Source organism: Protopterus annectens, chromosome 6.part1, assembly GCF_019279795.1.
Source record: "Protopterus annectens isolate FY-2018-M chromosome 6.part1, PAN1.0, whole genome shotgun sequence".
NCBI classification, from domain to species: domain Eukaryota; kingdom Metazoa; phylum Chordata; order Ceratodontiformes; family Protopteridae; genus Protopterus; species Protopterus annectens.
Window position 1 is genome coordinate 203,084,532 of NC_056738.1, and position 15,666 is coordinate 203,100,197.

General features: G+C 38.2%; 1 protein-coding gene across 1 annotated transcript; it reads right to left on the reverse strand.

Annotated features, from left to right (window-relative positions):
* Positions 1 to 1,011: 1,011 nt before the first annotated feature.
* ZBTB3 (zinc finger and BTB domain containing 3) lies at positions 1,012 to 4,938 on the reverse strand. Its single transcript, XM_044075662.1, has one exon. It carries the CDS (start codon positions 4,932 to 4,934, stop codon positions 3,558 to 3,560), a length of 1,377 nt encoding a protein of 458 aa, XP_043931597.1. The 5' UTR covers positions 4,935 to 4,938; the 3' UTR covers positions 1,012 to 3,557.
* Between the last annotated feature and the right edge of the window lie 10,728 nt (positions 4,939 to 15,666).

The following is a 15,666-nucleotide window of genomic DNA, read 5'->3' on the forward strand; positions in this document are numbered from 1 at the left end:
CAATGGCATGTTTCTGGGGCAAATGGATTTCCCCAAGATTGTATGAATGGGGTGCCTGTGCGACTGCAAGGCAGATACATCTGATCTTGTTGCAACATCAATGGGGAGCCTTTTTTTTTTTAGATGAATTTGTGTTTAAAGTCTTTCGGGTACTGTAAGACACTACTAAGTAGTGGCTGTGCTTTTGGGTATGGGATGTTTTGACCCCAGACAGATTGACCCCACTGAAATGACAAAGCAAGAAAAAAAATAAGTCACAGATATTTTGACATGAAGAAAAAAATGTTATATACTGCTCATGCATCCACATAGTTACTGAGAAAATGTCAAACAAAAAAAAGAAAAAAAGAAGTCATAAGGATGTTTAACTGTTTAAAACCTTTGTATTTGAAATACATGTAATAATATTATTAATGTTAATTTAAAATAATCTTTGCAATGTTCAATAATATTGATTTTAAAGTTAAGTTAATCATGATTGATATGTTAAGCAATTAAATACATTTATAAAATTTTAAAAACTTTTTTTTTATATATAATTGGGGTAAAACAGTCCGGGGTCAAACTGTCCACTAGCTACTCGCATATACAATAAATGTAAATTTAAAAATGAAAGTGTATACATTTGCATTGGGGTTGAATCGTCCAGGGTCGAACAGTCCTGTTTCCATGCCTTTCCGCATATGTTTTTTGAAAACCAAGAAGTATAAACACGAGAAATCGGATCACTGGAGAATCACGGCAACTGTGGCTGTTTTAGTGGCCCTGCTGGAAGCGAAGTATGAATGGTGTGGTCTTCCCACATTGGTATTGTTATGTAGGGATAAATTCATATACAAAATAATTTTTATTATATTATACTAATTATTTTTAGATTATACAAGAGCAGGTAGATGTTTCCCATGGGGGAGTCACGTGGTCTGGCATCTGTTGGGGATAAAGATGGTCTCCTTCATAATGGAACCTTGTTGAACTGTTATAAGAAATTAGGTTTAACGATTAGATAAGTTAGTGGGGACTTGTGATTCTTTTTTTTTTTTTTTGGGAGGGTTTATAGGTATGAGGTTGGGCGTTTTTGAAAAAGCTCAGGTGAACTTGTTTGAATGTCAGGCAATACTGTTAAGTTTTTAAAGCAAAGTGAACAGGTCCATCTTGGGAAAAATCATAATAAATAACAGTTCCACTTAAAGTAGGTAATGAAATTAAAACTAAACAAAATGAAACCCATGACCAGTGCATCATAAGCCGGAGATGAAACAAAATTATTTTTGGGTTATGCAAGGTCAGGCATATGTATAATAGTAATAAAAACAACACTACCACCATCATCAAGAAGTGCAGTGCCAAATGTTTTACTAGAACTGTACCTGTCCCAGTCAGTGTACAGGGAACTCAGTAATGATAATTATAACAATAACATCAGCATCCAGAAGTTCAGTGCCAAATGTTTTACTAGAATTGTACCTGTCCCAGTCAATGTATGGGACATCCAGGATCAATCATAATAGTAACAGAATTTTCAAAACAAATTTTACTTCTTTAAAATTAGCAACTTCAGCTTAAGTTGGATTAACTCGCTTACAAAACCCAACAATACTGAAATCCTTATATGGCAAGGTATCATTAATAGCTAGTATGACAGCAACACTGCTGTTAAACATGAACAACCACTCCATTTTACTACTCACTTATACAGATACTCCTCTCTCTATCTTGCATGAAGTTAGAAAACCCCATCTGTTATGCTGGGAGGTGCTAAGATTCATAGTCAAGCTGACATTATAACAGGTTAGTTAAGGATCTTGACACAGATAAAGATAATCACCCAATGCTTAATCTGCGGAAGGAGGGGGTGGGGTTGGAGTTTCCAAAACATAAGAATAAAGACATAATCAGACAAGCCTATACTTAAATGCAAATACCAAAATGAGAAAGAAAATGTAATGGTGTATTTCCACCATAAAAAGCACAGAAATTAGATTTGTGTGTATGTGTCAATCTGAGTGTGAGAAAGACAGCAAAGTCGCTTGCTAACCAATTCAACAGGTACACACTAGATGTTTGTTGGCTGGCACTACCATTGATGTTGGTAATCTAGATGAAAAAGTTCTTAAAATTATAAATTCTTCCAAAATACCAACAAGATTAAACTATGAATCTACTAGACACAAAGAATGACTCCTGCAAACTAACAATGTGGACTCTTACTTCCTAAAAAAGTACAATTGTGTAAAATCTTACCAAAACATTAGATGTCCTTTCTCTTCAGTGTTACAGTATTCTTCACCTTGGAGATCTCTTGCCAAGAATAACCCAACATCCAGCCAGTACACCAAAACCTTTAGATCTTGTATGCACTGTACATCACACATATGCTCCCCATATAGGACCTAGGACATAAAGATGACGTACAGACGCAGATACCCAGAACTGAATTGCCCCAGAACAGAACTGTCACCACAGAGGAAGCCATGCACATCCAGAAGGAGAAAATGCAGATGGAAAAGGGGGACTCTTCAGCCAGGAGGGTAACCAAATCAAAGCTCAAAAGAAAAAAAAGGGAATGGATGGAGGGACTGAATATTGCAAACACTGAAGAGAAGGACATTTACTATTATGGTAACATTTTACACTACTGTATTATATTTTTCTATATCACTGTTGCAGTATTCTTTCACCTTAGGAAGAGTACAAAAGCTCTGGAAAAGGAGTGGCCAGTAGAAAGCTATGAAGAGCCCTCAGCAAATCAGCCGATATATCTTGGCCTTCTTCCTACTGAACAGAAGTACCTCAGGGTTATTTGATTCCACTGTGCTACCCTAGACTAACTGTTTAAGCCTCTGGCTCTCAAGATACATGGCCAGGGATGGCAACCGACTTCTAAGAGTCTTGGGCACAAAGGCCTTAAAAACACTACAGGAGGTATGCTCGTGGTGATGCTTATAGAGAATCTGCCTCCCACACTGACTTTCTCTTCTTGGAACTCCAGGTAATCAAAAGAAAACAAGACCAATATTTAAAAAAGGACTCCAACAGGGCACTTATCTGACAGCTAGGTATGCAGCACAGCAAAGGGTGTTCAGATAGACAAGTGCTGATGGTGTTCGGGCTGTTGGCAAAAGAAGTTCTGGGTATCTGTGTTCGTACATCGCCTTTATGCCCTACATCGTTATATGGGGAGCATACGCATGACATATGATGCAAACAATACCTATAGGCTTTGATATACTGGCCGGACTTTGGGCTATCCTTGGCAAGAGATTCCTATGATGAAGAATGCTACATCAGTGATGTAGAAGGTCAACAGATATGACCTGACACTGTTAAAAGCTCTGCAAGAATTTACATTTTCTTGAGGAATATGAACAGAAGGGTTTCATCCACACACCATTAGAACACAATGGTACAATTTTTCAACACAGAAGACCAAGCATCAGTTTTGTTTACATTAATTCAACATTCTTGCATACCCCAATTTAAAATCTGGTTGAAAAAATTCAGTAAAAATGACTCACAGACCTCTTATTTTACAAACAAGTCTTAAATGTAAAAGAAGGCTACTTAAAAGTTTCTGTCTCTGTCTTGGTATCTTTAGCTGCAAGTGACTCACTGTGGGCCTTCCTAATGTGTCTATACAAGTCACCTGACTGGGTATAACTCCTCCTACAATATGGGCACTCATACGGCCTCTCTCGTGTATGAACAGTAGCATGCCGCCTTAAGGTGTAAGAGCAAGAAAATGTCTTTCCACATGTCTTACAAGTAGGAACATCCTCATTAAAAATCCCAAAGTTAGGATTTGTTTCATACTCCTGAAGGTACATTTGATCTTGTAATGGTGGTGGTGGTATAACATTAGGATACTGATGACTTCCAGGTACTGGTAACATGTGATAAGGAATACCATCCTGTGATATAAACCCATCGTGCTGGGGTCTCTCTGCTGTACCAGTATCTTCAATGCCATCCATGCGTCTGACTGTGCTAACTGAAGGACCAAGCTCCAGTGAAGGTGGCTGGAACATGGTTTCCATTCGTATTTCAGTATTCTTACGGGCTCTGTATTCTGACTGTTCAGATTCTTCATCAGAAATAACAATGGCTTCTACTTTTACTTTGACCATATTCCTATTGTATGTAGGTTGATAAAACCCTTGAAAAGCGTCTAACTTTTGTTGAGTTAAAGTATTTACTGCAGCACTGCCAATACTAGATGGCACTTCAGCAGAAGTTCTAGGATACTGGTACACACTGGGCACATTTTCTGTTGTGCTGCATGGACTTGATAGGCACACTTCTGCAGCTGTTGAAGGCACTCTTCCTTGGCACAGTCTTGGAGACTCACCCTCCATACCAGGCTGAGTAGTGTCTGCCACACTAGAGGAAGACATGGGAGGTAATGCCGAATTAACTGGCTCAGATGGTGCACTACTCATTTCCTGCTTGTTGGATTTGTTATCATTTAGATGACAAGATTCTAATTCACGACTTTGCCTTTCATTTCTCCATGTGTCTGGACAGCTTTCAGATGTCCCAGGATGATCTTTTTTTGTACTGTCCGCCTCTGCTAGTGCTCTTGCTTGTAGCTTCTTTTTGCACACTTTAACAATGTCATTCATGTGAAGGTAGCTTGCAGCAGCAAGGACATCTTCAACTGGAGTATCATCAAATTTCAGCATACCATCATACATGAACTCTAGGAGAAGACCAAATGCTTGGGCTGTAACAATTTCATTGTTTATATGCACAAAGTCACGCTTGTCAAGTTGTTCCTTGTAAAACATGTGAAAGAAAGCACTGCATGAGGCCAGCACAGCCCGGTGAGCAAGAAATTGGGTACCACTTACTAACACTGTGCAGTCACAAAGAAAGCCTTGGTGCTGTTGCTCCCGCAAACTCAGAAGGAGCTGTTTGCTATGGTCTGGAAACTCCATCCTGTCAACCAACTTTTAGCAATACAGGCGCGTGGCAAATTTTCAACTCTAAGCAGAAGAAAAGAAAATTGGAATATTACATATTTCTTTGCCATTAACAAATTAACACCATAAAAACAGAATTAATTTGAGTAAATGGAATATTTTATATCTAACATTTTAAGTCTATTTTAGAATTGACTAAAATAATTAATATGGCTGTATTGTCCAAGACGGAGTAAAACATTAGCAAAGAGTATTATCTTTCTGCAAATTAAAAAAAAAAAAAACAAATAAAAATAACTGAACCTTAAAAATTGTCACATGGCTCACAATAGGTCCCCCCCCCCCCCCCCCACACACACACACACACACACACACTTTTCCTTACCAGCTTACATGGTAAATATGTCCCCTTGGGAGTACCTGCCACTAGAAAACAATTTTACTGTACTTATGTAGCAGGCTACAGCTCACCAATGAGTCTACAAGTCAAAAACCACCAACCCAACAAAAAGTTTAAGTAGTGAACTTGGAAGTATAAAACTTTCAGGTGAGAAGCTGAAACCATTCCCAGAAAGTTAAAGAAAATCCTGTATAGAGAATACATCTCCCTTAACCTTACTTGAGCAGAAATATGCTCATCACAATATATCTGTAAACTGAATATGAATGCCTTCCACAGCAGGCTTAGTTCCTACAACTTTGTTTATAATTGGGAGTATCTGGAATGCAGACTGAAATGGATTGGACTGAAACTACCCCTTTTCTGTTCTACCAAAATAATATAGCACACTAAATCAGCTAACAGATTACCAGTTAAGGGTATATATCCTCTTGACCTCATGGCTCTTTTTTCAATTTTTATGCACTTCACATATTAAGAAAAATAATCCAAAGCAAAGTACACTACAGAACAAAGCAATTCCTACCAACCTTAATTCAAAGCAAGGAACAGTGGACAGACATTCTCATATTCTCTAGTATAGTACATTTTTACAAAACCTACCCTAACCACAAACCTATAGCCACACAACTTGTTCCTTTAAACAGCATGGTTGAATTCACCTCCAATGCTTGCAGCCAAGACACTACTGTCAACCATTTATCATACTACAACTGCTAGTACATTACAGAATTTAGTGCAGTTTACTTTACTTCACAAACTACAATTCCTGTACAAGCTTCCCCTTAGCATGTCTGTGTCACTGAAGTTATGTTTTTGCTAGCAAAGCCCTTAAATATCTAACTTACAGTACTTTTTGGTTCTCATTTCCAAACTGGTCATTATCACTTGCTCTTTGGAATCTTAATGCCCAGACCGCTCCAAAATACGACAGCAGGAAGTCTGACAAAACATCCAACATGCAATCAATTCAGCTACTACAGATTCATCTACTGAATACAGGAAAATGTTCCTGTTGATTTATTCCACATTTTTCAATAGATAATGGGTAGAATTTGAGTAATGTCATTCACTTTTCTCCTGGTTCACCTGGTGAGGGTTCCAGTTGCATCAGACTAAGCAAAGCTGACAAAACCTCCATAATTCCTAGCCACTGACTCCAGTTCATTCTGGATCGCCACCCAGCAGTTTTAGGATAGCCAAGAGATTAATCTCTTCCAGTGTGTCCTTGGGGTCTGCTCTACAGGCTCCTTCCAGAAGGCCATACCTGAAAGAACTACACCCAAACTGGATCCTCTCAATCTGAGAGACTGTTTTACCAGATCAATGACTTTCTCACCCTGTCATACAGAGTGAGACCAGTGACCCTAATGAAAAATTCATTTCCTCCACTTCTAGTGGCAATCTTCTTATTTTGGGTCACCACACACAGCTTCTGACCCAAGAAAAGGATGAGTAAACAAAGACCCACAGAAAAGAACTTAGCATATTCTCCAGTACAACTGATTAGCTTGGTGCTCATGTGACTACCTTCTTGTCAATCCCATGATTTCCTTCGCCATCACACAAACAAAACTCAAGGGTACTTAAATTCTTCCATTAATGGTAGTAATTCCTCCACCTAAAAATACAACTCTACTCAACAGCACCATCGTCTCTAATTTAGAGATGGCAATTTTTGTTCTGCCACTTCACAGTCAGCAACAAACCCATGAACTGTTCAACCAGTCATAATATTCAGATTCAGAAGTCGGCAGAAAGGTGTCATATTTAGAAATTATGCTTTTAATCAATCTTGTTGATACTAAATTTCATGCAACTAAGTGGAGCTTTACAAATACATATATGGGGTTTTAACACTCAAACTGAAGCAGGATCTATAAGGTACAATCAACTGCCATATGTGAATATTAAGATGGGAGGGCAGGTGAACTACAGAAATTCAGAATTAAGTATGAACTGCATCATGGATAGAAATCATCCGAGTTCCAATGTCAGACTTGCAAAGCTGTGAAGCTTTCATTAGATCCAGTACAACTAAGTGTATTATATAGGTAAGACTTAAATGTATAAAAAAAAATTGCAAAAGAATGCACATAAGTTAATACATGCATTTTTTCTAGCTCTTTAGAGAAGACTAGCTAAAAGACTAAATAAGCAAAAGTCTGAAGGCACATCTGGCAGGAAAACAGCAATACAAAAACAGGTACAGAAATAATGCTACACCAAAACATATGACCTAATGAAAAAGCACATGGTGCAAGATGCCTAGATCTCTGGGGTCTACTTTAATTAAACAAAAGTGGAATCTGAAAGCACTAAATAGCGAAATCGGAAATGTCGAATTGTCATAGTTGGCCCGTCTGTGGTATAGCTCCGTAAGGTAAGTGTGCGATAGTTACAGACATTAGGGTTAGGGTGCAGGTTAAAGTAAGTGCATAGACCTTAGGGTTAGGGTGCAGGTTAAGGTAAGTGCATAGATAGGTAATGTATGTAAGGTTTTGTTAAGTGTATGTGTGTGGAATATTTACTTTGTGTGGGTATAGTTCTGTAGGGTAAGTGTGCAGTAGTTACGGACCTTAGGGTTAGGGAGGGGTTAAGGGTAGTGCATAGATAGTTGTGTATGTGGGGTTTAGTGTAGGGTTACAAGTGGGGTTTTGGTGCTTTAATTTAGGGTTAGTAGTAGGGTTTTGGTTAGTGTATGTATGTGTTTTTTGTTGTGTTTGCATAGGTAGTATGTTACGGGCGGTGGGGTTGGCCGACTATTGCGGTTTCGATGTTTAAATTTTGCGGTTTTGCCTGTTCGACGTTATTGCGTTTCGCTGTTTATGTGTCGACGGATTCGTATTAGATGGATTCCTCTTTCGTTTAATTAAAGTAGACCCGATCTCTGAAGATGAAAATGCATCTCCACACACTATTTACTCCATTATGTAGACTGGGTAGATCCCATAAAGCTTATGCCACTTTTAAAATAAACCCAAAGTGGTCTTTATACTGAGTTGGAGAAACGTGGTCAGAAAAATATATACAGAAATTGAGTATCTGTAAAGTGATACCCATTATCATAACAACCTACTGTGTGATGAGCTGTCTTGAGAATGCAGTACACAGCAAATGTGACTTAAGTTTACGTAAGGAGCCAGTAATGGCACTGCCATGCAGATGAAAGACAGTGTGACCTACTTTTTGATGACACAGCTGCAGTCGAAATGTCTTGTGATGCCTCACTTCTGCCAGTAGCTGACCCCAAACAGCTGTCCCTAGCTTACAGAAAGCTCTTGACAAAAAAAAAAATCTTGAAAGGTCCTAGTTTATAACTTAGTGAAAACTACCAGCATGCACCTTACAGTTTGCGTGTCCCACAGCTGCAAAGGGTGAAGGAAGTATGAGCTTATGTTTCAAAACCAGAAAAAGGATGATCAGGAATATTCACTGGTGGAAGAAATTCTGCAGGTTGGTTGGTAACAAGGGGACTGGAATTCATAAAAAAGAATCTGTAACACCATTTTGGAAATGATGAGACCTCTGCTGGGGCACCTGATGTGAAAGAAAAAGGGATGCATCCTTCCTGGATAAAGTTGTTGGTGCACCTTGTGATTACTGCAGGTATGCTGCTAGACTACCCAAAGAACTTTTGTGGGAGCCCCCTAGTATACACACACAAAAGGATCTGTGGTTTTATAAGGTTAACTGGACATGTGCATAGAGAACTACCTGTGGCTAAATTACAATTCTCCTCTGGGCTACTTTCAACTGAAGACGTACAAATAATTACAGGATCACAAAAATTATTTCAGTACTATGGCATTTTTACAGTCTGCATCACTTTTGGGTTTCTCTGCTGCACGTAGGTATTTTTCTAAGTTTGTTGTAGTGAACTGTATCTGGAGTCTGTGGTGATTAACACAGTCCCCCGCTAGTTTACATTACACGAGCAGTCTGCCAGCTTGATAACAAAAGCATTTGGAATGCATTTTTGCATTCAGGGAAGTATGTTTTAAGTGTATTTATAATTGTACTTATTTTACCATTTAAATCAGTTGCGTGTGTCATTTGCCCTTTATCTGAAATTAATGCTATTAATTCAAGGCATTTTTACAGTACGCACTGCTTTGTCTCCCTGCTGGGCGTAGGTGTTTTTCTGAGATTGGTTTCTTCTCACTCTCCCTATTCATGTTTTAGTTTTATATTTGGAGATTTTTTTATCTTCTGCCTCTGGTATACAGCTGGCCCTAGAAGTTCATCCCAGTCTTATCCCTTCTGTTCATCTTACTGGTTACTGGCAGAAGAAAAACTGGTAAGGCCCTCCATTTAGACTGTTAGTGTACTTTGAAAAGGTTGTGAAGTGTGTGTGTTCACCACTGTTGGCTTGTCTGCCTTTAAATTGCCTAAACATTACTTGTAGCTAGTTGGTAGACTTGTTTCTGATACCTTTTTTGCTTGTGGCTAATTAAAGTCTGTTTTTACATTAAGAAGACTGGGACTGCAATTCAGTAGTAAAGCTGCCTGGTCAGTCAGAGTTGGGAAAAACACAGGGAGTCTTAAAGTAAGAATTACTTGTAGCTAGTTATTTGATTTTTTTCTGATACCTTTTCACTTTTGGTTAATGTTTTTACATTAAGAAGACTGGTACTGCAATTCTAGTGGGAATAAAAAGGTAGCCTGGTCTGTCCAAGTTGGGAAACACAAGGGAGCTTAACATGACAAATTATTTGTTGTAGACAGTAGGCATCTTCACTTTTAGCCATCCAAAGTGTGCTTTTACATTAAGAAGACTGGAGCAGCTATTCTAGTGGCAGTAGTAAAGTAGCCCGGTCAGTCTGAGCTGGGAAACGCACAGGGAGGCTTAAAGTGAGATTGTTTCATTAGCCAGAGGGATTTTTAGGAACTTAATTGGGTGTTAATCTGCACTTGACAAATACTTTTGCTGTTATTTTTACATTAAAAAGTTCCAAGAAGGTGTTTATCTGGTCTTTCTGAGTTGGGAGGCACTCTAGGGTGCTTAAAGTGCAGTTGTTTATTGGCCAGAGGGGCCACGAGTCAGTTGTCAGTTTTTTCTGTCTCCTATAAATTAGGTGCCTATTTGGGGAGTTGTTCACTGCTCAGTAGTGGTTAGCAGTACCCTGTATAGTAGCAAACCTACAAAGCTAGTATTAGGACTTTAACCTACAGAAAGGATTTGTGTGGAGCTAAGCTTAAGGCAGCTAGATAGTGTCATACAGCACTAAGATCATAGCACTATTTAACATCTAGTCTTCACCTTAGATGCCACTCAGATGACCCCTATAAAACCAAAAACCTAAACGAAAACAGTCCAACCCTAATACATGTCCAGACAACATGGACTTTTAATTTCCAAAAGACTCTCTGGCCAGCTTGGTAGATATGGGCATCTTGAGGCAATGTAGAAATTGTAGCAATTCTGTCATGTACTTGGGATAGCCTTTTTAATCCTTAAAGAAACTAACACAGTATGCAAGAGATGTACATACATAGCTTCCTTGGCGGCAAAAACAAGGCCGTCAAAAAACCACACACAATACATCTTTCACACACATACTTCTCACCACACACATAGACCTTCTTATGCTGAGGCACTTAAAAGAAACCTCTCCAAACCTCAAAGACCTCCCACTGGAACACCTATCCTCAGGGATCATTAAAGTACATACCAAAAGCAACACCCAACACCACTCATAAGCCTGTACCCAATGATCCCCAAGAAAAAAGCCCATAAGGTAAGTAAACACTTTACTTAGTATTCTTGTCATAGGGGATTCTATTGAACAACACAGAGATGCTTCTCTCACCAGGCTGGACAAGGAGAAGATAAAAGTCAGCTGCCTATAAGGATCCACAATATCACACGTGCTCAAAATGACCAGACGTTCAGCTGCCTATCTGGAGCTAGGATCCGCAATATCACACGTGTTCAAAATGACCAGAGGTTCACATCATTGGACTATATGAAAAGAGACATTATGAATCTCTTTGAAAATGTGTCACAGACAGACATGCACCATGCAATGAGCAGTGCACTACCTTCACCATGAAAAATGCCACAGTAAGAAAAGAAAATTATTGATTTTAATAACTGGCTTTGTTTCTGGTGTCACCCCAGGGGAATCCAGTATCTATCAGCATGGGTAGACATGGTTAACCAGACTACTTTGCTTTGACAACGATGGTCTGCACCTGTCCCCCCTGGGCTTTTGGATACTGGTTAAAACTTTATCACCCCACTACAGCCTTTTTTTAGGCAATATCAAAAAATGATAAAACTACCAGAATAGCAAAAAAAAAAAAAAAAAAAAAACACTCAAAGCAGCCTTAAGGTGTTCTTTAGGAGCCTAAGCAAGAAACTCCACACACTATAAGCTATCCTCACTCTGGATGATGCAGGCATCTGTACCGTTACTGAAGCTTGGTTTAAAGGAGAACAGCACCCACAGACTCAAAAATCATGTTTATTTCATCAAGGTTTGGTGTTTCCTACATTTTAAACAGCACTCTGGGACTATTTACAGGTTTTTAAATATTTTTATATGTAATTTCTGAGTCTGACCACATGGGGTCTGGCATCTTGAAGTAATTCTGATTGTTTGGCTGTAAGTATCCCAAAATTGAGTGCTCGGCTGTAAAAAGTTACATCATGCAGGCTTCCTTCCTTGTAAAGCTCCTGTCACTTCATTGATTTTATGTGCATACACTGCTGTCTTTCAGTCAGTTTTAAATAACATTTCATACTGTTCAATGACCAGTTAAAACACAAACCATGCAAATGCCACAGAACAGACTTTCAAAGTGCTTTTTACTGCTGCTATTTTTTAGAATGGCTAAACTGCATTTTTTGTGAAGCCTGAACTGTATTACTTTGACTCATCTCCCATCCCCCTTCACACCTAACTGCCCCAGATGTTGATGTGCTGAGGGTAATTTGAGCTGGTACCTACTGTGATTGTTGAATGGGCGTGCCTTCGTTGAAGGTTGGGTGTCGGGCTGGCAACTCGGCTCCATTAAAACCAACTGCCAATCAGCAGACCAGAGTTCCGCTGTGGCGACCCCTAATCGGGAAAAGCCGAAAGACAAACAATAACCTACTGTGATTGACAGCTCACAGCAGGAGACTTGACTCATGTACTGTTTCCTTGTTCTAGCCTTTATTTTCTGTATGGTTAGGGGAAGGACCCGTGAGCTGTGACATCACAGTATGGGTGGGTTTTTAGGACAGTCATGGTGATGTTAGTTTGGGGAGGCAACTGGCCAAAAAACTAACTGTAAATTCAGAAAACAAACAAACTAATAAATCGACAACAGAACTGAGGCAAGCCAGGCAACACATAGCAGATGAACACAAGTAAACTCCAGGTTTAATGGTTAAGCGCTTTTAGTTTGACAAATTGCTCAAACGTCATCAGACCAATACATTCTTCACTCAAGTGACTTAAATAGTAATACAAATTAATTATGTGAATTGAATAATTAAGGTCCAACAAGCATAATAGCAAGTTTAACACAACTTTAAAAACACAATACTGCACAATAAAACTACCTTCAACTGCAACATAAACTTAATTTAAAATGAGTAGGTAAATATACCTACTAGTAAAAATGTTAAAAACATTTATAAACTAAAAGTGTCAAAATTGAATCCGAGAATAAAACTATCGCAATAAACTTTTAAGCTTTAGTATGCTGGTATTAGAGCAGCTTTCATTTAGACCAGGAGCATTATAGGCATTTAATCTCACTTGCCACAACAGTTCAAGTTCTTCTAGCTTCAGGGGAGTGGGGCCACCCCTAGAGTCTTCACTAATCTGATCAATAACTATAAACTTAAACTTGTGGTCTGGGCAAGAAATAGTATGCTTAGCTAAAGCATTTTCAGATTTATTTTTTCAAATTGCATAAATGTGTTCATATAAACGGCCACGGAGATGTCTCTCCGTCTTTCCTATATAAAATGAAGGACAAGCCTGGCATTGAGCTAAATAAACAATCATTCTAGAGTTACAATTAACTCTGCATTTTAAGGTATACTGACAGTTGTTAACTGTAAATCTGTTTGATTCGGTGACATATTGACAATAGTTACACGACTGACACTTATACATGCCAACTGTTCTAGGGGTAGTACACTGATGTTGTTCAAGTAAAACTTTAAGGTTTTTTGCTTTTTTATATGTTACCATGGGTTTATCTCCCACCTTATTAAGAATACTAGTGTCACCCTTAAATACAGCCCAATTTTTACAAATAATGTTAAAACAGGCATTGCTATTAACATAGTAAGTCGTTACATAAGATGGTATTTTGGGTAAGGGGTCACTGTTTAGGCTATGGTTCGCAATAGTAGAATTATTAATGTTACTATTATGAACGTATTGGACATTCTCACTGTCCAAAATAGGTCTATAAAAACATTTCGCCCATTTCTTCTTTACTTCTTCTACAAGATCATTGACCATACTTTCGGGGTAGCCTCGATGAAGAAACATGTTCTTTAACAACAAGCATTCATCATAAAAATCTTTTTCAAGAGTATTAATTCTGGCTGCCCACACCAATTGGCCCTTAACTGCCCGCTTATGGTGGTAAGGGTGGCAGCTTGAATAATGTAAAAAAGCAATGGAATATGTACTTTTCCTATATATCCTGGCAATGTATTTCTGAAGTGAATGATCATTGGATAACAAAATATCCAGATAAGCTATAGATTCACTAGAAAATGTTGATGTAAAATTCAAAAACTGAGTAGTGTCATTAAAGTAGTCAACTATCCTGTCACTGGCATCTTTGTCACCGTTAAGCAGAATATAATATCATCTAAATAACAGGTATAGAAAATTAGTCTGTCTTTATATTCAAAATTTGACAGCACAAACGAATGTTCCCAACATGCCACTACCAAGTTAGCTATATTAGCTCCACAGGGGGAACCCATTGCTACACCCACTTTCTGCAAGAAAAAATCATCACCAAAAACAAAGAAGTTATTGAGTACTAAATCCATTAGTTCGTCTACTAAATCTAACTCTCTCCTAGAACAACCATGTGAACTTTACTCCTCCCTGACCCAATCTAGAGCGATGTCATGAGGAATACAAGTATATAGATCTTTGACATCTATTGTAAGGAAGTTGTAATCCTTGTCGAAAACCAACTTGTTAATTTTATCTAAAAAAGACCACAAGTCTTTACAAATTTGGTTTTCATAAACCAAAAATGTTTGCAAGATTGAGTCAATAACCTTAGCGCAAGAGTATGTTGGAGAACCTCTACTATCAACAAGAGGGCACATAGGAGGGTTAATAACATCGTTATGAATTTTGGGAATACCAAACAAACATGGAAATCTAGGATAAATTGTAGACATATAGTTAAACAAATGTTGGTCTATTCTCCCTTCTACATACATTTCTTCTAAGGTATTCTTGATGTGTAGATAGGCTGTATTAACTTCAGATCGTGAACTACATGAGTAAGACGGGCTATTCAGCAAGCTTCTCATCCGATTAACATAATCGAATTGTTCAAATACAACCATCCCTCCACCTTTATCAGGTTTATAAACCCGAAGATCATGAAATCTAACAAATTCAATACATTCCTTCTCAATGTGTGTATTTGCGTTTTCAGAAGGGTGGCGTTGTTGGTGAGAGAATTTTTGTTGAATGTCCAATTCACACATAAGTTCAAACACTTGCAAAATGGGGTGTAGTGGTGGGTTGAAAACACTCTGTATTCTAAATTGATTGCTGTTAACAAAACTTTCACCCCCCATCATGAGGCTAAAATTGAGTTTCTTTGTAAACAGTTTAACATCAATAATAGACCTCACAACATCCAACTTCTGTGAGGGAACATAAGTATACCCTTTAATCAATAATTCGACCATTGCAGGTATAATGTTGACACCAGAAAAATTGTATACTTTAAAATCACCATCTGAATTAGTCACTATATTAGGTCCATTACGGACTTGATGGTCAAATAAAATCATGTGGAACTAAACAAGGAGAAAGATCATTACTACTGCCTATTTCGTCTAATTGACTTTCACAAAGAACAATATTTGTATCCAGGGCAAAAGAGACATTAAAAACTTGTTCTAAAGTGTTCAAAAGATTGTGTCCATTTAAACCCTTTGGTTCTTGGACCTCTGTTTCGGTCTCTGTTGGAATTGGCCTGTCTTCGGCCTTACTCCTAAAAAATTAGGATTATGTGTGTTAGTATTAATCTGCCTCAATTTATTATTGTTACTTTGTAGTCTTTCACTTCTTCTTAGCTTAAATTGAACTAAAGGTTCATCAGAAGCAACAATATCAGACGGTTGTGGACTTA

Coding starts and splice junctions, on each gene's coding strand:
- ZBTB3 (XM_044075662.1), bottom strand. CDS start 4,934: ATGGAGTTTCCAGACCATAGCAAACAGCTCCTTCTGAGTTTGCGGGAG.